The 21,557-nt window shown below is 46.9% G+C and overlaps 1 protein-coding gene and 1 long non-coding RNA gene across 3 annotated transcripts in view; one reads left to right on the top strand and one right to left on the bottom strand.

Moving 5' to 3' along the window:
* The window catches only part of LOC140427700 (cell adhesion molecule DSCAM), an 854,163-nt gene that overhangs the window by 624,060 nt on the left and 208,546 nt on the right, over positions 1 to 21,557 (top strand). For both annotated transcript variants that reach the window (XM_072513215.1, XM_072513216.1), the window contains 3 exons: positions 611 to 739; positions 9,379 to 9,546; positions 12,769 to 12,839. In XM_072513215.1, coding sequence (XP_072369316.1) covers positions 611 to 739; positions 9,379 to 9,546; positions 12,769 to 12,839 — 368 coding nt within the window. The remainder of the gene's footprint in view (positions 1 to 610; positions 740 to 9,378; positions 9,547 to 12,768; positions 12,840 to 21,557) is intronic.
* LOC140427701 (uncharacterized) overlaps positions 1 to 21,557 on the bottom strand; it is a 168,570-nt gene that overhangs the window by 986 nt on the left and 146,027 nt on the right. Inside the window, exon 2 of the long non-coding RNA XR_011948589.1 lies at positions 61 to 119. This is a non-coding gene — a long non-coding RNA (uncharacterized lncRNA). The remainder of the gene's footprint in view (positions 1 to 60; positions 120 to 21,557) is intronic.

The raw sequence follows: 21,557 nt of genomic DNA on the forward strand, positions 1-21,557 counted from the left end.
GTGGTGAAGGCTGTTTGTCTTCTCAGTGTTGACATGAAAAAAAAATTCTCAGCTACTTACAGTTGTGGATATAAACAAGGACAGAGAATGCTGAAAAAACACAGCAGGTCTGGCAGCATCTGTAGGGAGAAAAAGCAGAATTATTGGGCGGAACTCTCCATCCATTCACAGGTGTAGGGTTCTCTGGTCCTGCTGCAGTAATTGGGAGATTTGGCTCACACAAAATTCTCCCTCCTCACTAGTAATGGTAGCGGGACGGACTCGCAGTGGAGAATCCCGGCTAGCATTTCAAGTCCATTTGGCTCCTCATCAGTTCTGATGAAGGGCCAAGTGGCCTCGAAACGTTAACTCAATTAACTCTATCCACAGATGTTGTGAGACCTGAGTTCTTCCAGCATTTTCTGTTCTTGTTTTAGGTTCCATATTTCACTCATTTGGGATATAAGCAGCTTGCTAAGAACCAAATGTTCACTTCTAATCAAGGTTTGAAGAGTGTCCGTGGAGATTACCGTGGAGATTACCAGGCTAACAAATCAAAATTTACTATGAAACGTTTAGTACGAATGCACTTTGTTTTTTCTCTGAGATGTCTCTGTCTGTCATCTTGCAGAACCTCCAGATCCCCCGGAGATTGAGATCCGTGAGGTGAGAGCTCGGAGCATTGCTTTGAGGTGGAGCATGGGCTTTGACGGCAACAGCCCCATCACTGGCTTTGACATTGAATGCAAGAACAAGTCAGGTGAGTGCCTGAAACTGAAGAACCAATTTTAATTCCAGGGAGGAGTTGTGGGATGGTGGGGGAGTGGGGAGGGGACAAGTTCCTCCGACCCCTGGAGCGTTCGGTATCGGGGGATTTTGGTTTCAGGAATTAGTGGAGGCAGGAACGGTCGCAGAGGACTGGACAGTGGCTAATGTAACACTACTGTTTAAGAAGGGAGGGAGTAGCTTCCAAATCATCCCCATTCTCCTGCCTTCTCCCCATAACCCCTGATGACTTTATTGATCAAGAACCTATCTATCTCTGTCTTAAAGACACTCAGTGATTTGGCCTCCACAGCCTTCTGCGGCAAAGAGTTCCACAGATTCACCACCTTCTGGCTGAAGAACGTCCTCCTCATCTCCGTTTTAAAGGATCGTCCCTTTAGTCTGAGATGGTGTCCTCTGGTTCTAGTTTTTCCTACAAGTGGAACCATCCTCTCCACATCCACTCTATCCAGGCCTCGCAGTATCCTGTAAGTTTCAATAAGATCCCCCCTCATCCTTCTAAACTCCAACAATTACAGACCTGGAGTCCTCAACCGTTCCTCATATGACAAGCTTTTCATTCCAGGGATCATTCTTGTGAACTTCCTCTGGACCCTTTCCAAGGCCAGCACATCCTTCCTTAGATACGGGGCCCAAAACTGCTCACAATACTCCAAATGGGGTCTGACCAGAGCCTTATGCAACCTCAGAAATACATCCCAGGTCTTGTATTGTAGCCCTCTAGACATGAATGCTAACATTGCATTTGCCTTCTTAACTGCCGACTGAACCTACACGTTAACCTTAAGAGAATCGTGAACAAGGACTCCCAAGTCCCTTGTGCTTCTGATTTCCTAAGCAATTCCCCATTTAGAAAATAGTCTATGCATAAATTCCGCTTTCCAATGTGCAAATCCTCACATTTTTCCACATTGAATTTCATTTGCCACTTCTTTGCCCACTCTCCTAGCCTGTCCAAATCCCTCTGCAGCCCCCTTGCTTCCTCAGTAGTACCTGTCCCTCTACAGATCTTTGTATCATCTACAAACTTAGCAATAGTGCCTTCAGTACCTTCTTGTGGAAGATGCCAAAATGGCCAGCTGGTGAGAGTGAAGTCCTGTGAGGCAGAGGGCCTAGGTTTGGTGTTTTAAACATCTTTGGCACTCAGGTATGGAGGGCAGTGAGGGTCAGGGGATGGGTGAAGGGAAAGACAGGGCAAGCTCAGTGGTTTCTCTGTCGAGGCTGGAGAGGCACGAACCACAAGAAAACAGAATAATAAATTCTCCTTTCTGGGCCTCGTTCACCTTGGCTACACTTGCTGCTGGATTGACGACTTCTCTGCACAGGCCTTGGATTAAAATGGCAGCCTGATCTTGATGATATGATCAGAGATCTACCTGCGTGTTTGAAAAAAGACCTTTTGCCCTCTAGTGGCCATCCCACCTCCTTGCTTAAAAGAATGGGTTAAAATTGCAACTTGCAAGGAGGTAGCAGGATTGGACAGGGAGTGATGATTTGGATAGCGGCTAAAACACTGCAGCCATGTTAACGACCTGCCAGTCTATAAAGTCTAGGAAAGAGTTCCTAGTCATTATGTTATCAGGAAGTGAGTTCTGGAGATTGATGGCTAATGACATAACTTTTGCATTCATCAACTTGCACATTATAATGGTGTACATTGTGAAAATGCTGTTATTTTGCCAGCAAAATCCACAATTCACCTCCTCCTTCACACCCTGCTGGACTGCAATATGCAACATATCATTATAGGAAGCACTGGACATGCACTGTAGGCAATGGACGTTGAACAGGTTAATGCTCGAATAAAAATCCTTAACTAGGGTTCACAATTTGACAAAACTTTCTGTTCAAACATTAAGCCTCCCCTCTTTATCAATGTTCAGATGTTTTCTCCCTACAACATTGTTCATTTAGTTATCTGTTATGTTTCTTTGTCAGTCACAAAGAGCAAAGGTATGGAGGTGCCCACACTTTGGATTCTTACAAACGTGATGAGAGGTTTTATTATGAGGCGTTGCTCATACAATCGAAGATAGAGAATGGCAAAGCCTGCACAAAACACGCTGCTGACATCAGTACACATCACGTGACACATCACGTGACACATTGCCAGCAGGGATGTATTCTCTGACACATAAAATCCCTCCCCCTTGATGCACTATCAATTACCTCAAAGACGAGAGTAGTGGAATAATCAAGGCTTTATTGAGCAAAGATGTTGTGCCTCCTGTAGCTGGAACCAGAATGGCTGCAGCACCGGCGAGCACACACATTTATACTCCGCCTACTGGGCGGAGCCAGCAAGCAGGGATTTACCCATGTACCTCTACTATACGGGCAGCGCTGTAATACATGTAATACTACTAGTGGTGACTACCACACCCCTTTACTTCATTCATGCACCAACAATGATTTTACATTTATACAACAGATCCCCTTACGCATGATCTCTATACAGATGAGGAGGAATTTCTTCAGCCAGAGGGTGGTGAATCTGTGGAACTCTTTGCCGCAGAAGGCTGTGGAGGCCAAATCACTGAGTGTCTTTAAGACAGAGATAAATAGGTTCTTGTTTAATAAAGGGATCAGGGGTTATGGAGGGAAGACAGGAGAATGGGGATGAGAAAGTATCAGCCATGATTGAATGGCGGAGCAGACTCGATGGGCCGAGTGGCCTAATTCTGCTCCTGTGTCTTATGGTCCTATGGACCGGTGCTGGGTCCCTTGCTCTTTGTAATGTCCGTTAATGATCGAGATGTGAATGTGGGCAGTATGTCCGCAGATCACATGAAAATTGGCAGCTTTGGTAAATAGTGAGGAGGACAACTTTAGATTACAGGATGACACAGACGGGCTGGTCAGCTGGGCAAAACAGTGGCAAATGGAATTGAACCCCGAAAAGTGGGAGGTGATGCATTTTGGGAGGACTAACAAGACAAGAGAATATACAACGAAAGGTGGGACACTAGGACCTTGGGTTGCACGTCCAAAGATCCCTGAAAACGGCAGGAGCGGTAAATAAGTTTGTTGAGGAGGCATATGGGATACTTGCCTTTATTAGCCGAGCATTGAACACAAGAGCAGAGAGGTTAGGATGGACCGTATAAAATGCTCCTTAGGTCACAGCTGGGGTACTGTGTGTAGTTCTGGTTGCCACATTATGGGAAGGATGTGTTTGCACTAGAAAAGGTGCAAACAAGATTCACCAAAATGCTGCCTGGCTGGAGCGGTTCAGCTGTGAAGAGAGGCTGGTTAGGCTGGGGTTATTTTCCATGGAGCAGAGAAGGATGAAGGGGAAACTCATTGATGTGTACAAAAGTACGAGGGACACAGATCGGGTAGAGAGGAAGAAACATTTCCCCTTAACAGAGGCGTCAATAACCAGGGGACGTAGATTTAAGGTAATGATTTAGAGGGAACTTGAGGATTTTTAATTCAACCAGAGGGTGGTGGAATCTGGAACCCCCTGCCTGAAGGAATGGTAAAGGCAGGAACCGCCGTAACATTTCAGAAGGTTTTAGATGAGCATTTTAAAGGCCATAGCATACAAGGCTATGGACTAAGTACTGGAAAATGGGATAAGTGCTTGATGGCTGGCACAGCCACAATGGGCCAAAGGGCCTCTTTCCGTGCTCTAAAACTCTATGGGCAGGATTTACTGACTGTTCACGCCGGCGGGAAATTCCAGTCCCACGCCTGCGCACGGGTTTCCTGGCAACATGGGGTGCTGAAACAGGGCAATCCCGTTGACAGCAGCAGGGTCGGTGGAATCATAGAAAATAGAAGCAGGAGGAAACAAATCAACCCTTCGAGTTCGCTCCGCCATTCATTATGATCATGGTTGATCATCAAGTTCAATAACTTGACCCTGCCTTCCTCCTATATCCCTTGATCCCTTTAACCCCAAGAGCTGTATCTAATTCCTTCTTGAAATTACACAACGTTTTGGCCTCAACTACTTTCTATGGTAGCGAATTCCACAGATTCACCACTCTCTGGGTGAAAAACATTCTCCTCACCTCAGTCCTAAAAGGTTTACCCCTTATACTCAATCTATGACCTCTAGTTCTGGACTCCGCCATCATCAGGAACATTCTTTCTGAATCTACCCGTGTCTAATCCTGTTAGAATTTTGTAAGTTTCTGTGAGATCCCGTCTCACTGTTCAAAACTCTACTGAATATAGTTCTAACCGATTTAGTCTCTCCTCATATGACAGTCCCGCCAACCCAGGAATCAGCCTGTTAAACTTTCGCTGCACTCCCTTCACAGCAAGAACATCCTTCCTCAGATAAGGACCAATGCCCTATACAATTGCAGTAAAACATCTCTATTCCTATCCTCAAATCCTCTCGCTATGAAGGCCAACATACCATTTGCCTTGTTTACTGCCTGCTGTGCCTGCTCGCTTACTTTCAGCGACTGATGCACAAGGACACCAATGTCTCGCTGAGTATCCACCTCTCTTAATTCACACCCATTCAAATAATAATCTGCCTTCCTATTTTTGCTATTGAAGCCAGATTTATCCACATTATACTGCATCTGCCATGCCTGCGCCCATTCACACAGCCTGTCTAAATCCCGCTGAAGCATCTCTGCATCCTCCTCATAGCTCACCCGCCCACCCAACTTTGTATCATATGCACATTTGGAGATAATACATTTAGTTCCCTCGTCCAAATCATTAATAAATAATGTAAATCCCGCTAGCGGGCAACCTCCACCCCAAAAAGATACGTGACGGAGTGGTTGGTAAATCCCGCCCTATGACTCATGCCCTGACATCATTGTTATAAAATGGTTCACACTCAGGCCCTGTTGGGCTGTAGTTAAACTGATAGGGGTTCCCAATCCCCCGCAATTGTCCTGTGTTAAACAACCCTGGAGAAAAACTACAGAGGCAAGCACTTGTGCATATTAGTTATAAAGCATTGCATCTGGATAAAAGGTAGATTGGTAGTCAAGAACTATCCAGTGAAGTAAGAAAGGCCGCCCTATATAAGTGAATTCGGAAACAGATGGTGAGGCTGTATGGACAAGAAACCAGATAATGCGCAATAGTCCCTGAATGTCCTGCAGTTTCTAACTTTTACATTTTCAAGCCTTTTAAATTTGTTTACAGCTTGACAGGCAACTTGATTGACTCGCTGTCTGTTGATCTGAAAAGCCTGCAGCTGAAGGCCAGAGCGTAAGTGCAGACGTCAGGAAAGATGGCTGCCAGGGTGGGCAGCTCTGGTCAAAGGGTGGGACAAAATCGCCTGTGGAACAAAGTGGCGATTCGAGGACAGGACCCCTTCACTGTGGATTGGGTGATTTGGCGGGGGAGCGGATGATTGCATGAGCGTTTGCAGGCTAAACTCGTTGGACCTCGAGTGAATGTTTCTGCTCCTTCAGACCGACAAGCAGTGCCATAAAAACTTACCTCATGGATCCAGTGCTTATCACCTCCTTTTACCTGTTGGTTTCCCAAATCTGGGAAACTCAACTTGCGTGGGTTAAAAATAAAAACACTGTTGGAATGAAGGCTCGCTGACTCCTCGAATGGTTTCAATGACCAACCCACTTCCTGGGAGGGCATGTGGTGCCCACCCTTGTTCTGCCGCTGTTAATATACGCATACAAAATGACCAGGGGGTTGGATAGGGTGGACAGTGAGAGCCTTCTCCCGCGGATGGATATGGCTGGCACGAGGGGACATAACTTTAAACTGAGGGGTAATAGATATAGGACAGAGGTCAGAGGTAGGTTCTTTACGCAAAGAGTAGTGAGGCCGTGGAATGCCCTACCTGCTACAGTAGTGAACTCGCCAACATTGAGGGCATTTAAAAGTTTATTAGATAAACATATGGATGATAATGGCATAGTGTAGGTTAGATGGCTTTTGTTTCGGTGCAACATCGTGGGCCGAAGGGCCTGGACTGCGCTGTATTGTTCTATGTTCTATGTTCTAAAACTGGAAAAGATCACCTTTTAGGTGGGTTGAGTTCCCATCTCCAATTTTTAACAGTTTAACCTCCCAAATACACTCATGTTTTGGAGTTAAAGTTGCTCCAGAAGAGTCTGTTGACCATCCAGTTGGCATGGGACAGCTCTGTGGTGCCAGGGTCAGCCTGCTGAATCCCCAGTGGTGTGAGTTTGAATGCAGGGCAGCGGGAAGCAATAGGCCCTGTGGGGATCTCCAGGTGTAGATCCGACCCACATTTCGCCCATAGAGACAGAGTCTGATTCTCAGTGTCCTGTTAGACTTCTAATGCGGGGAAATAACCTTTAATGCATTAGAATAATGCAAATTTTCACTTGCAAATTGAAGAAGACCTTGCTCATTGTCAGCGCTACACATCAAGAATGATAGCTTTTTGTGATCTGAGGGAGGCAAACATGTAGCAATGGTCGTCCCATTTCGTTCTTTCAAATCTGTCACTTTATTGCTCACATTTGTATAATTTTCCCTCTGAAAGTACACGGTGTCATTGATTATTCAGCAGGTTTTTTTTAGGCTGTTAATGCCCTGAGGCTGTAAATACTTGGTGTCAGTTACATTAACCTTATGAATATTATAAAACCCATGGGCTAATGTAACAGACGCTGCGTGTTAGCTGCCTTCAGAACCAATGTTTAGCAATTCAGGTATCACACAGACATTATAAAATGACATCCTTCCTGCAATTTGTGCAAAAGTGTGTTATGTGCTGGTTAATTAGGACACTCTTAATGGCAGATGGCTTTTTAATATTCTTATTTTGTTTCCCCGTTTATATCGGCCTGGATTTTGGTAGGCCGGAATTCTCCAGCCCTTCCCGCCGGAAAGGATCTTCTGATCCTGCCAAAGTCAACCCTCACTGCGGGATTCCCGGCATTGGCAGGACCGGGATGATCATGCTGATGGCCAATGGCAAGCTTCCTCTGCCACGGGGGTACTGGAGAACTCTACCTTTAATGTTGAGACTAACAGAACTCGGTGTTTAAATCTGATGGCAACTTCTGGTACCTGTACTTGCGCAGCTAAATGTGGAAATCCATAAACTGATGTCAGAGATACCCTGCTCCTTGTACACTCTTATAGACCTTGATGGTAGACTGAGCATAGAAATCACTGGATTGGGGTGAACTTAGAACAACTATCACTAATCTCATACGACAGATGGCCGGACGTCTCAGGTTGATGCATTCGGGAGTAGGTGAATTTGCAATGGCGAGTTCTGCTGAACAACTTCTCTGGCCCTGATAAATAATTTTACAAGTGTGGAGCCTCAATTGTTCATGAAAAAAATAATGTTACAATTTTTTTAAAAAATGATTTTAGCTTTCCTGTTTTTCACCCTGATCTTTCCTGCTTAAATCCATCTGCGTTTCCCGATCATTATTTTGCTCTCTATGAAATAATTTAAATGTTATTGATAGTTTTTTTTCACTTCCTGGTTTTCAATCTGCGTGTCTCAGTGAGGATCATTTGATCTGACAGCTTGAAGGGCTCCCTGTTGCTTGCCTCTGCCCACAGCTGACACCCTCCCACCCCCAACCTCCACCCCTGTAATGCTGTGTTGGCATACGGTTAGTGAAAATCCTGCAAAAGGTTTCTAGGCACCTATATATGAGAAGAATGGCAAAAGCTGTTCGTTACTGAGATGAAAATCAGGACCATTAAATGTATTCCTCTCTCTAAATCAGCTTCCCCTCATATTGCAGCACTTAACGGTTCTGTCCTCTGCTTTGGCTGATTGCTAATTTGTGACTACGTCCCTGGCTCTCCCAATATCGTCAGTTGTTAAAGGGTCATCAGTTTTCAGAAGAGACTTTGCTGTTTCGCTCACTGGGCCGGGTGTTAGGTTTGGACCCTGCTTTGGCACATCCGGAACTTAAGTTCAAATTTACCACAAGCTGGTCGGGCAAGTATCTTTTCCAGGACCTACTAGGCTTGTGTGTGAAATGAGTTTGGAGTGGGCATGAGTCTGCAACACAGTGTGACCAATCAATTAATAATAATAATAATCGTCTATTGTCACAAGTAGGCTTCAATGAAGTTACTGTGAAAAGCCCCTAGTCGCCACATTCCGGCGCCTGTTCGGGGAGGCCGGTATCGGAATTGAACCCGCGCTGCTGGCATTATTCTGCATTACAAGCCAGCTGTTTAGCCCACTGTGCTAAACCAGCCCCTATTGGGACAGAATTAATTAACAATCTTGCTCAGGCCACCTGGAGAAACCTTCACGCAGGTGCGATACAGGGAACTCACAAGATTGGGGGATACCAGACTTGCATCAGTGAGGGGGTTCTCTTCTGTGCTTTCCTTACCCTGGAAAAAACAGGAGTCCTGATTTTAACCTTAGCTAACCATTAGGACTGGGATTGGTTTGGGCCGGATGCCTAAAGAATTTAACGCAGTGTGTAATTGGACACGTGTAAAATGAACCTACGAACTGAATCCCACTGGATACGTTTGTCTAAAATCAGGACTGGGAGGATGACACCATCTAAAATGTTCCATTTGCTAGCAGTGACATCCGATTTGATGAGCTCAATATTTCAATTAAAAAAATTCAAAATTAAAACATCATAAAATGTGAAAGTCTTTATATATTTGCCAAAGAGAAATGTTTTATGTGTCTTATAGATTCCTGGGATGCGGTGCAAAGGACGAAAGATGTCTCGCCTCAGTTAAACCAGGCCACAATCATTGACTTGCACCCATCTTCCACCTACAACATCCGCATGTACGCCAAAAATCGCATTGGGAAGAGCGAGGCCAGCAATGAGCTCACCATCACTACGGATGAAGCAGGTAAAAAAAGGTCAATGGTCGAGGGTGGAACAGTTTGGGCCATCTCTGCTTTTCAATCAGCCAATAACCAAATAAAATGGCAGGACGACAAGGAAAGGAAATCATCTCAGAGGTTCCTCTCTGACCTCCTAACCTATCCAGGAAATCACTCTGGCCCAGATAATTATGTGCTAGTCTGGCTGTTTGTGCCATCAGCAGGACTGGACGATCCCGCCAGTCAGAAGGGCTGTAAAATCCCACCCGTACCCCTCGCTCCACGTTCCCACTCCAAATCAAATGGCACCAGTGGTAACATCTGTTATTTTACGACAGAAGCATCTAATTATACCACATGGCTGATATGTCAGCATAATGTTCCTGATGTTCTCCGAGGTCAGAGCTCCATATTGGGTATCCAATTGATTGTGTGTTTGTGTGTGACTTGCCTATTCATTGGAGTGAGAATGTTGCTTTAATCAATGAGTGATGGTGCAGCGAAACCCCATGTATCAATCTGATTGAACCTTATCAAAGTGATTGAAGAGGAATCTAATCATACTGAAAAGACTGCGCATTGACACCATGCTGTGAGCTACTAGGCCTCTCCACTGATTGATCTACAGAGCAGCCGAAGAAGGAGGATTTTGTAGCTGATAACTTTTCTCAGTCGCAGGGGATTGAAATGTTTTTATCCTGCCTCCATCACCAGATTGCATTTTTTGAACAAAAAAACATTTAGCCTCACCACTGGGTCTGATCTTGGGACAGTTTACTTCAAACTGACAGCAGTAAGTTTGTGGAAGTATCATTCTTTTCCAGATGATGGGAGGATAAGGAGTGGAGGGCAATAGAACTATAACCATACCAAAAATAACATTTGATATCCTTTACTTTGCTTGAAAGTAAAATGCATTTTCCCTATTCAATGCCAATTCTCATTTGACTTATTTCACTTTAAAGATGAACAGGATGAACTAATGCAGTTGATCTGCATCACCACCCCCAAAGTAGCCCCTATCAAAATTAAACTCCAGCTCAACTGTCATCCCTTGGAAATGGAGGTTGACACTGGAGCCACTGTCTCTATTATCAGGGAACAAACCTTCACGACCCTGTGCCTGTAGGACACCAGGCCATGTTGGCCACATACATGGGGGAGACTCTACGAATCATAGAAACTACCATGTCCCCAGTTGCCCATCGGCAACAGAAGGTCAGACTTCTCCTAATGGTTGTGCAAGGACCAGGACCCAATCATCTGGGCAGAGACTTGCTGCAAAAATCTAACTGGACTGGCAGAAAATCTTCAGGATGTAAACCGGTGGTCTATATGAAATATCCCGAGGTGTTTCAGGAGGACCTTGGAAAAATCAAAGAAGCAAGGGCAAAAATCTAGGTAGACCCAGAGGCCCTAAATAATTCAGGGTACGGCTGGTTCCCTATGCTTTGCTCACCAATGTCAAGGCCGAGCTTGGGCATCCAGAGCGCCTTGGCATAATATGCCCAGGACAATTTGCAGAACAGGCAACCAATGCTGGCATTGCCAGTGACGCCCCCATCATGAAAACAATAACAACTGTACAGAAGGTGGTCCCACTATGGGACAGTTTAATTTTGCAACACACTTTCATTTCCTTGCAAACTTGTTCCTTCACATTTTTCCCACGCGTTGAGCACAGGATTTAAGAAGAAAGCTCCAGAGAGTGAAGAATTAGCTGGCGTCCCGTCACGTGGCATTTTCATTAAGGTATCAACTTAAGGCTAATGCACCTCCTTTTTATCGTTGTACCCCGAATTACTTAAGACTCCTGACATTTTCCTTAATCCTTCATCAGGGCAATTGGTTTATTTTGTCTTCTCTGCTGCCTTTAGTCCTTTCATTTCAAAGCCTCCTTGGACACAATTGCTTGCTGCTTCTTTGGCAGAATTCCCGGTGCTTTCAGGTGAAGTCCTACATTTTAGTTAGGCAGCCTCCTGTTTCAAACCACATAAAGATGAAGATTTTTAAACCTTGCTCTTCAAGGAGGGAATTTGGACTGAAGGGTGTATCATGTACAAAGAATCAATGCAGCAGTGCTGTAGCCTTAAATCTTACCTGTGCTCGCCTAGGCCATAGCACATCATTGGAAGCGCCCAATTGGTGAATTTATCCTATTTTCGCCAGAACTTTGCAATTCATAGAATCATAGAACCTCTGCAGTGCAGAAGGAGGCTATTCGGCCCATCGAGTCTGCACCGAACCTCTACCTACGGCCACACCCCTGCCCTATCTCCGTAACTCTGGACACTAAGGGGCAATTTTAGCATGGCCAATCCACCTAATCTCTACATCTTTGGACTGCGGGAGGAAACCGGAGCACCCGGAGGAAACCCACACAGACTCGAGGAGAAAGTGCAAACTCCACATAGACAGTCACCCGAGGCCGGAATTAAACCCGGATCCCTGCCGCTGTGAGGCAGCAGTGCTAACCACCATGCCGCTGTCTGGTGTTGATATTTCAACCTTGTGTTGTTTTTAACTCTTTCCTTTAAAGAAGGATCGCGTGAAGGTTTCCAAGTTGCTCAAATCTAAAAATCCCAATCATAATACTAACCATTACGCTATCCAATAATATAATCGACAAAAATGTACAAGCAGATGCATTTACAGTCTAATGATCTTCGATTATGCTTATGGCATGTGACTTCTCTGTGACTTATCGACAGAAAGAAAGTGTCAGATGCCAACAATCCATGGCCTTCTGCTGTATCTCCAGAAAGGGTGTGAGGAGTTTACAGAGACTTTACAATTGTAGACAAATAACTGGCAGGACGGGACCGACTAGTCCACCACACTTGACCCTGCCTAGGCAGTTGAGGCTCAGTTGATAAACTTGTTAGATCAATAACCTGAGGTTCAACTATCGATTATTGAAGCTACGTCCTTGGGCGTTCCTCGCTGATTCAATGAGAGGAGAGCAGGAACATGCTTTGAATGACACCGTTCTATTTAGTGCCAGCCTGGGTAAATATGCGCAGAAAGCAGCTAACGTGTAGTATATTTTTTGTGCCGTGGTTACATGTGTGTGTTTGGTAGGTGAGGTGAATGGTGTGGGGTACACATGTGATAAAAATAGATAAAGACCAATTTTTCCAGATGTTCTTGATTTCACTTTGGGCCACTGTTTTACAGTGGCCCAACTTCTGAGCTCCATTAATTCAGTGTGGCTGGTAATTTTCATATTTATATTTTAACCTCTCTAGCCCCTGATGGCCCACCCGTCGATGTTGTACTGGAATCTCTGTCGTCTCAGTGCATCAAAGTGACTTGGAAGGTAAATGAATCTGAGTGAAAATTTACTCTTTGACAAGAATGGAAAGTTTGGAGGACACGTGCATTGCACTGACTGCACTCTGAGTTACTCTCCTCACTACATGTAGTGAGGTTATGCAGCTGTTTAGCTTTTACATTATTTGTGAATGTGCTCAAAAAGAATTGTTTTAAGGGCTATCCTTTATTAAACAATATATTGATAATTTGGGACAGGATGTGTAAATTTCGACAGCTAAAAGTTTCTTGCCTTTGTTAGCTGAAACCATTACCAGTTTGGTTGTGGATTTTCATTGTTCCATTGAAAGACTTACAGGTGTAGTGGACAGACCACTGTACTGCAAGAATAATAAGGAATGAATTTGTTGTTTATCCAGGGAAAGATGCGTTTCTTCTCAATAAGTGGAAGTGGAAGCCACACGCTCTTTCGCCTGAGGCACGAGACGGTCACACGTTGCTCTTGCATCACAGTACATGAGGCTGGGTAGCCTAGTGAGTTATTGGGTGACTTTTCCCCTCAGCGAGCACTTCGTTAGCGTTGGGATTAAAGTCATTTCTGAGTGCAAGAATATTTACTCTGGACATAAATCCTCACTTAGGTGCAAGTGATTTAAAAAAAGTGGGAGGGGGGGGCATTTGTGGAAAGGCACAATTGACAATGAAGGTTAAAAATGATTGTAACTACCTTATAAACTCCCAAGCAGTTATTACTGAAGGTAATAGGATCTATTTTTTTTTCCTGTAATGTGAATACAAAATTAGATTATACAGTGAGGGCACAATTATTTTCTGTGTGCAGATTTACAGATACCTAGAACCATAGACAAGCTACAGCACCGAAAGAGGCCATTCGGCCCATCTTGTCCGTGCCAGCCCAAGGCCACCCTAGTGCCTTTTCTAATCCCACCTTCCTGCACCCAGTCCACAGCCCTGCAGCTTACAGCACTTAAGGTGCAGATCTTTTTAAAAGAGTTTAATGTCTCTGCCTCCACCACCAACTTGGGCAGCGAATTCCAGACTCCCAGTACCCTCTGCGTAAAAGAGTTATTCCACATGCCCCCTCTACACCTTCTGCCACTTATCTTGAATCTACGTCCCCTGGCTCTAGAATTCTCCACCAAGGGAAACAGTTTGATCCTCTCCATTCTCTCACTTCCCCTCATAATTTTGTACACCTCAATCAAGTCATCCCTCAGTCTTCTCTGTTCAAAGGAAAATAACCCCAACCTATCCAATCTCTCCTCATAGCTACACTTCTCTAACCCTGGCAACATTCTTGTAAATCTCCTCTGCACTCTCTCCAGAGCAATAACGTCCTTCCTGTAATGTGGCGACCAGAAATGCACAATACTCCAGTTGTGGCCTCACCAGTGTTTTATAAAATTCCAACAGTATCCCCTTACTTTCATGTTCTATATCTCTGCCAATGAAGGAAAGAATTCCATTCGCTTTCTTTATAACCGTGTCTACTTGTACTGCTAAGTTTAGGGACCTGTGTTCTTGTACATCAAGATCTCTCACTTCATCCGCCCCTCTTAGTCTATTCCCTATAACAGTTTGATCTCCCGAAATGCTTGACCTCACATTCTCTGTATTAATTTCCATCTCTCACTTTATCACCACTCCACCAACCCATCTATAAAATTTTGGAGATTATAGCTAACCTCTACACTGTCCACCATTCGGCCAATCTTTGTATCATCCGCAAATTGCCCAATCATGTCCCCTCACCTTCATGTCCAAATCGTTAATATATAACACAAACAGTAAGGGTCCCAACATTGACCCTGTGGAACACTACATGAAACAACTTTCCATTTGCAAGGGCAGCCATCGACCATTACTCTTTGGTTCCTGTTACTAAGCCAACATTTTATCCAGTTTGCCACATTGCCCTGTATCCCATGGGCTTTTACTTTTTTGACCAATCTGCTATGTGGGACCTTGCCAACCGCCTTGCTAAAATCCATGTACACAACATCCACTGCACTACCTGCATCAACCCTTCTTGTCACTTCCTCCAGGAATTCAATCAAACTTGTGAGGCTAGACCTTCCTTTAACAAATCCATGCTAACTATCCCTGACTAGTCCATGTCTTTCTCTGTAACAGTTAATGCTATCTCTCAGGATTGATTCTACTAATTTTCCCACCAGTAAAATTAACTGGCCTATAATTGTTTGGCATTTCCTTTGATCCCTTTTTAAACAATGGAACCATGTTTGCATTTCTCTAGTCCTCCGGTACCTCCCTTGTATTTAGTGAGGATTAGAAAATCATTCTCAGAGCATCTGCTATCTCCTCCCTGCTTTCCTTCAGTAGCCTCGGAAACAATCCATCTGGCCCTGGTGACTTATCAACTTTCAAGGATTCTAGCCCTTCGAGTACTTTCTCTCTCTTTATGATTATCCAATACAATATCTCAGTGTTCATTCTGGACTACTATATCTGCATCATCCATTCCTTTCTAAACACGGAGACAAAATATTCATTTAAAATCCTTCCAACATCCTCCGCATCTGCACTCAAGTTCCCTTCCTCATCTCTGATAGGTTCCACTTTTTCCTTAACTAATCTTTTACCATTAATATATTGGTAAAACATCTTTGAGTTTTCTTTAACTTTACTTAAGAATCTATTTTCTTGGTCTTTGTTTGATTTCCTTTTTTTACTTTGCACCTGCACTTCCTATACTCGTCTAGGCTATCTGCAGTGCTTAGGTCCTTGTGCCTATCATACGCTTTATTTTTCTGTTTGATCTTCCCCTATATTCCTTGAGACAACCAGGGCGTGTCTAGATTTGGCAGAACTACTCTTACTCTTGGTGGGGCATGTTTACTTTGTACATTTAAGATTGCGCTTTTTAGTTCTTCCAACTGGTTTTCCACTGATTTATCTTCCAGCAGTGCTGGCCAGTTCACCTCAGCCAAGTCCCTTCTCGTTTCTGCAAAATTTGCTTTCCCTCAGATATTCACTCCTGCTTTATCTGTCCTTTTCCGTGGTAATACTGAATCTAACAGAATTGTGATCACTATTCCCCGATATGCTCGCCAATTGTAACTTCGCCCACTTGCCCTGGATTATATTTTGGAATATATTCCAGATTAAGTCAGCAATCAAATATTTTGATTTATTTTTCAGGATTTAAATTCATAATTTTGTCTGACCTCCTTTTCTTCCTTTCTTTCTATTTCCTTTGCATAGTTCACCCCGTACCAGCCTCCCCGAACAGTCTCCGGAATGTGGCGACTAGGGGCTTTTCACAGTAACTTCATTGAAGCCTACTTGTGACAACAAGCGATTTTCATTTCATTTCATTTCATCTACGTTTCATTCTTTCTTTTCCATCGTCTAACGTTTAGTACAAGAAAATAAATGAACATCTATTTAAATACATTTCCTAAGCCCTGTTGTATCAGGGCAATCAGTATATTAAGGGTTAATATGGGACTGGAGATCAGCACTGCCCACTGTATGATGTGGAGAGTCACATGATAGTGGACCAAGTACAGTATAGGCTAGCAGAAGCCAGCATGGAGATTGTACCTAGTCAAGGCTATCCCTTGCAGATGTATGTAGATATGTGTTACCAATAAGTTTTAATGTTCAACCACACAATCCTCCAGATCTCTTAGTGAGACAGCAGACAAACTCAACATGGTGGGAGCTAAGGAAAGAACCCAGAGAATCTGGTGAAAGACTTCAGAATATGAAATAATCTAAAGAAGTGGCAGCCTGACCTGGCTGAGGTCCACCTGAACTGCAGACAGAGCTAGAGATCACCTAAAAGGAAGCCCCATTGCAGATGTGGAGGCTGAGGCTCAGAATAAACATCCACTATGCATGTAACTGAGCATGTGGAGATCTGTTGTGAATCGCCATCAATGGCAGTGTGAAAGGACCTAGCGAGGGTGAGAAACATTTCAGCTCCAAGGCTTAATAATAATAACCTTTATTAGTGTCACAAATAGGCTTACATTAACACTGCAATGACGTTACGGTTGAAGCCAAAAATTAAGCATTAAAAACTCAACCAAAGCCAGGGATCCCTGTTAATCTGGTTGAAACACTCTGAAAATGTTCCAAAGGGGCCCAAAATTTCCATTTCACCAATCGCTGGAGAAAATCAAACCTTTTGAGATTGGTCTGTGAACACTACGGGAGCCTGCCAAAGCGTGACAAGCACGGAAAGCAGAATATAAAAATAGTTACCCCAGCGCCATCTTTAAAAATGCAAGAGAATTTAAAGCTGTACTCCCCTGTGCTCAAAAGCAACCATGGACAACAAATCATCCCTGCCAGATCAATTTAAAACGATCCAAGGCGGTCAAACCAGGCACACAATTGGGGACTTAGTGAAAAAGGTTTTTCAGTTACCGCAGCAGTTCAGGGTTATGTAGGAAATCGGATGAGGTTCAGGTTAATGCATTTCTATACTCGTTTGGGAACCTGCTGATGAAGTAATCGGAATGCAAAGGCATTGATGACTCTTCAGCCTGCTTTCAGATTGTGGTGGTATGTATTAGGGGTAACATGGTACCTGTGAAGCCGAGAGGTTATTGGCTGACAGGCCCAGGCTCCTGGTTGGATCTGCCGACTTCTGGCTCCGCCCTGAAGGCGGAGTATAAGAGCTCGAGTTCTCCCCGCAGCCGCATTCTGTAACTGAGCTGCTGGGGAACAAGTCTTGCTTAACAAAGCCTCGATAGACTTCATCACTTCTCGACTTGTGTAAGTCATTGTGCGCTACAATTTATTAAGCAAGCTTAAAAGACTATGGAGACCCGGATCGCCCCGGAGTGCCTGCGGATCAGCCCCCATGCAGCAAACTCGGCGGCCGTGTTCAAACACTGGCAAGCATGCTTCGAAGGCTACCTTCGAACGGCCCCCGGCCGGATCACGGAAGAGCAGAAAATGCAGGTCCTGCATTCGAGGGTAAGCCCAGAGATTTATTCGCTTATCGAAGACGCGGAGGACCTCCCGATGACGCTCGCGTCGCTGAAGAGCGTCTACATTCGGCCCGTCGACGCACGCCACCAACTCGCGACGAGACAGCAAATTCCCAGAGAATCGCTCGACGAATTCTACGGCGCGCTGCTGATTTTGGGACGAAACTGCAACTGCCCGCCGGTGAGTGCAATCGAGCGCACGGACCTGCTAATTCGAGACGCATTCGTGGCAGGCATGAACTCTCCCCAAATTCATCAGAGACTTTTAGACAGAGAGTCGCTAGGACTCTCAGAGGCACGGGCCCTTGCGGCCTCCCTTGATGTGGCCTCACAAAATGCCCGCGCCTACGGCCCCGACCGCGCCTACGGCCCCGACCGTGCGGCAGCCCCTTGGGCTCTGTTGACCCCCGTCGCGACCGACTCCCCAGCACCCCCCAACCCCCACAAGCTTGCGCGGTTAGAGCGCCAGACCATCCCGGGGGGGCCCGCTGCTACTTTTGCGGGAAGGCGAAACACCCCCGGCAGCGCTGCCCGGCCCGCGCAGCTACTTGTAAAAGCTGCGGCAAAAAGGGCCATTACGTGGCAGTGTGCCGGTCCCAGGGGGTCGCCGCAATGCCCGGAGAAGAACGAGGACAGCAGATTCCGAACACCCCCCCAACCACCCCAGCGATCCATGTGCGACCCGCGGGCGCCGCCATTTTTGGTCCCGGACACCACGAGGGGAGGATGGGCGCCGCCATCTTGTGACCCCCCCAGCCACGTGCGATTCATTGGGGCGGCCATTTTGTCCACCCCCGACCGCGTGCAATTCATGGGGGCGGCCATTTTGTCCACCCCCGACCGCGTGCGATCCATGGACGCCGCCATCTTTGTTGACAACAAAGGACCCCAGCATAGACGGCTCCACGGGGTCCGAAGAAAACGCTGCGACACTACTGCCACGACTGGCTTCAGTGACTCTGGATCAATCGCGGCCCCGGACGCTCCAAATGGCGACAACAACGGTGCTGGTCAACGGATATGAGACGCCATGCTTGATCGACTCCGGGAGCACGGAATGTAATATTCACCCAGATACGGTAAGACGCTGTTTTCTGTCCATTCATCCAAGCACGCAAAAGATTTCCCTAGCTGCAGGATCCCATTCAGTAGAGATCAAAGGGTTCTGCATCGCGAACCTAATGGTACAAAGGAGGGTTTAAGAACGATAGGCTCTACGTCCTTCCCCAACTCTGCGTGCCCACATTACTGGGATTAGACTTCCAGTGTAACCTCCAGAGCCTAACATTCCAATTCGGCGGCCCAATACCCCCACTCACTATCTGCGGCCTTGCAACCCTCAAGGTTGAACCGCCGTCCTTGTTTGCAAACCTCACCCCGGATTGCAAACCCGTCGCCACTAGGAGCAGACAGTACAGCGCCCAGGACCGGACGTTTATCCGGTCTGAGGTCCAGCGGTTGCTGAGGGAAGGCATAATCCAGGCCAGCTATAGTCCCTGGAGAGCCCAGGTGATAGTCGTGAAGACCGGGGAGAAGCAAAGGATGGTCACAGACTATAGTCAGACCATCAACAGGTACACGCAGCTAGATGCGTACCCTCTCCCCCGCATATCCGACATGGTCAATCGGATTGCACAGTACAAGGTATTTTCCACCGTGGACCTGAAGTCCACATACCACCAGCTCCCCATCTGCCCAGGTGACCGCAAGTACACAGCCTTCGAGGCAGACGGGCGGCTATACCATTTCCTAAGGGTCCCATTTGGCGTCACGAACGGGGTCTCGGTCTTCCAACGGGAGATGGACCGAATGGTTGACCAGCACGGGTTGCAGGCAACGTTCCCATATCTCGACAACGTAACCATCTGCGGCCACGATCAGCAGGGCCACAACGCCAACCTCCAAAAGTTCCTCCAGACCGCCAACGCCCTGAACCTCACATATAACGAGGAAAAATACGTTTTTAGCACAAACCGTTTGGCCATCCTGGGATACGTAGTGCGCAACGGAGTGATAGGCCCCGACCCCGAACGCATGCGCCCCCTTATGGAATTTCCCCTCCCCCACTGCGCCAAAGCCCTGAAACGCTGCCTGGGCTTCTTTTCGTATTACGCCCAGTGGGTTCCCCAGTACGCAGACAAGGCCCACCCGTTAATACAGTCCACTACCTTCCCCGTCGACAGAGGCCCGCCAGGCCTTCAGCCGCATCAAAGCGGACATCGCAAAGGCCACGATGCGTGCCATCGATGAGTCCCTCCCCTTCCAGGTCGAGAGCGACGCATCCGATGTAGCACTGGCGGCCACTCTTAACCAAGCAGGCAGACCCGTGGCCTTTTTCTCCCGGACCCTCCACGCCTCAGAAATCCGCCACTCCTCAGTGGAAAAGGAAGCCCAAGCCATAGTGGAAGCTGTGCGACATTGGAGGCATTACCTGGCCGGCAGGAGATTCACTCTCCTCACTGACCAACGGTCGGTAGCCATTATGTTCGATAATGCACAGCGGGACAAAATTAAGAATGACAAGATCTTGAGGTGAAGGATCGAGCTCTCCACCTATAACTATGAGATCTTGTATCGTCCCGGAAAGCTGAACGAGCCGTCCGATGCCCTATCCCGCGCCACATGTGCCAACGCACAAATAGACCGCCTCCAAGCCCTCCACGAGGACCTCTGCCACGCGGGGGTCACTCGATTCTACCATTTTGTAAAATCCCGCAACCTCCCCTACTCTGTTGAGGAGGTCCGTACAGTCACCAGGAACTGCCACATCGGCGCGGAGTGCAAACCGCACTTTTTCAGGCCAGATAGAGCGCAACTGATTAAGGCTTCCCGCCCCTTTGAACGCCTCAGTTGGGATTTCAAAGGCCCCCTCCCCTCCACCGACCGCAACGCATACTTCCTGAACGTGGTGGACGGGTACTCCCGTTTCCCCTTCGCCATTCCCTGCCCCGACATGACAGCGGCCATGGTCATTAAAGCTCTGGGCACCATCTTTACACTGTTCGGCTTCCCCGCATACATCCATAGCGACAGGGGGTCCTCCTTAATGAATGACGAGCTGCGTCAGTTCCTGCTCAGCAAGGGCATTGCCTCGAGCAGGACGACCAGCTACAACCCCCGGGGGAACGGGTCGGTAGAGAGGGAGAACGGTACGGTCTGGAAGACCGTCCTATTGGTCCTACGGTCCAGAAATCTCCCAGTTTCCCGGTGGCAGGAAGTCCTCCCGGATGCTCTCCTGTGTACCACCACTAACCAAACGCCTCACGAGCGCCTCCTTGTCTTCCCTAGGAAGTCCTCCTCTGGAACGTCGCTGCCGACCTGGCTGGCAGCCCCAGGACCCATCTTGCTCCAGAAACATGTGCGGGCGCACAAATTGGACCCGTTGGTCGAGAGGGTTCACCTTCTCCACGCGAACCCGCAGTACGCCTATGTGGCGTACCCCGTCGGCCGACAGGACAAGGTCTCCCTGCGGGACCTGCCGCCCGCCGGCAACACACACACCCCCCCGACACCGATCATCCCCTCCCTGCCACCGGCGCACCCCGCGACAGCCCCCTTCCCGGGGGGATCGGTCCTCCTCCCGTGCCCGCCCAGGAGTAAAACAGGAACAAACAGTGCAATGCTCCCGGACACGACAGTGCCCGAGCAAGCACCTGCACCACCAATGGGGCTGAGGCGATCGACGAGGAAGACCAGACCGCCCGCTCGACTCATGGAATCCACGTGACACTGAGAAAGCAAGAATTCTGTTGTAAAAAAAATGCATAGCCACGGTT

The sequence above is a fragment of the Scyliorhinus torazame genome, chromosome 8 (genome assembly GCF_047496885.1).
Source record: "Scyliorhinus torazame isolate Kashiwa2021f chromosome 8, sScyTor2.1, whole genome shotgun sequence".
Taxonomy (NCBI): Eukaryota; Metazoa; Chordata; class Chondrichthyes; order Carcharhiniformes; family Scyliorhinidae; genus Scyliorhinus; species Scyliorhinus torazame.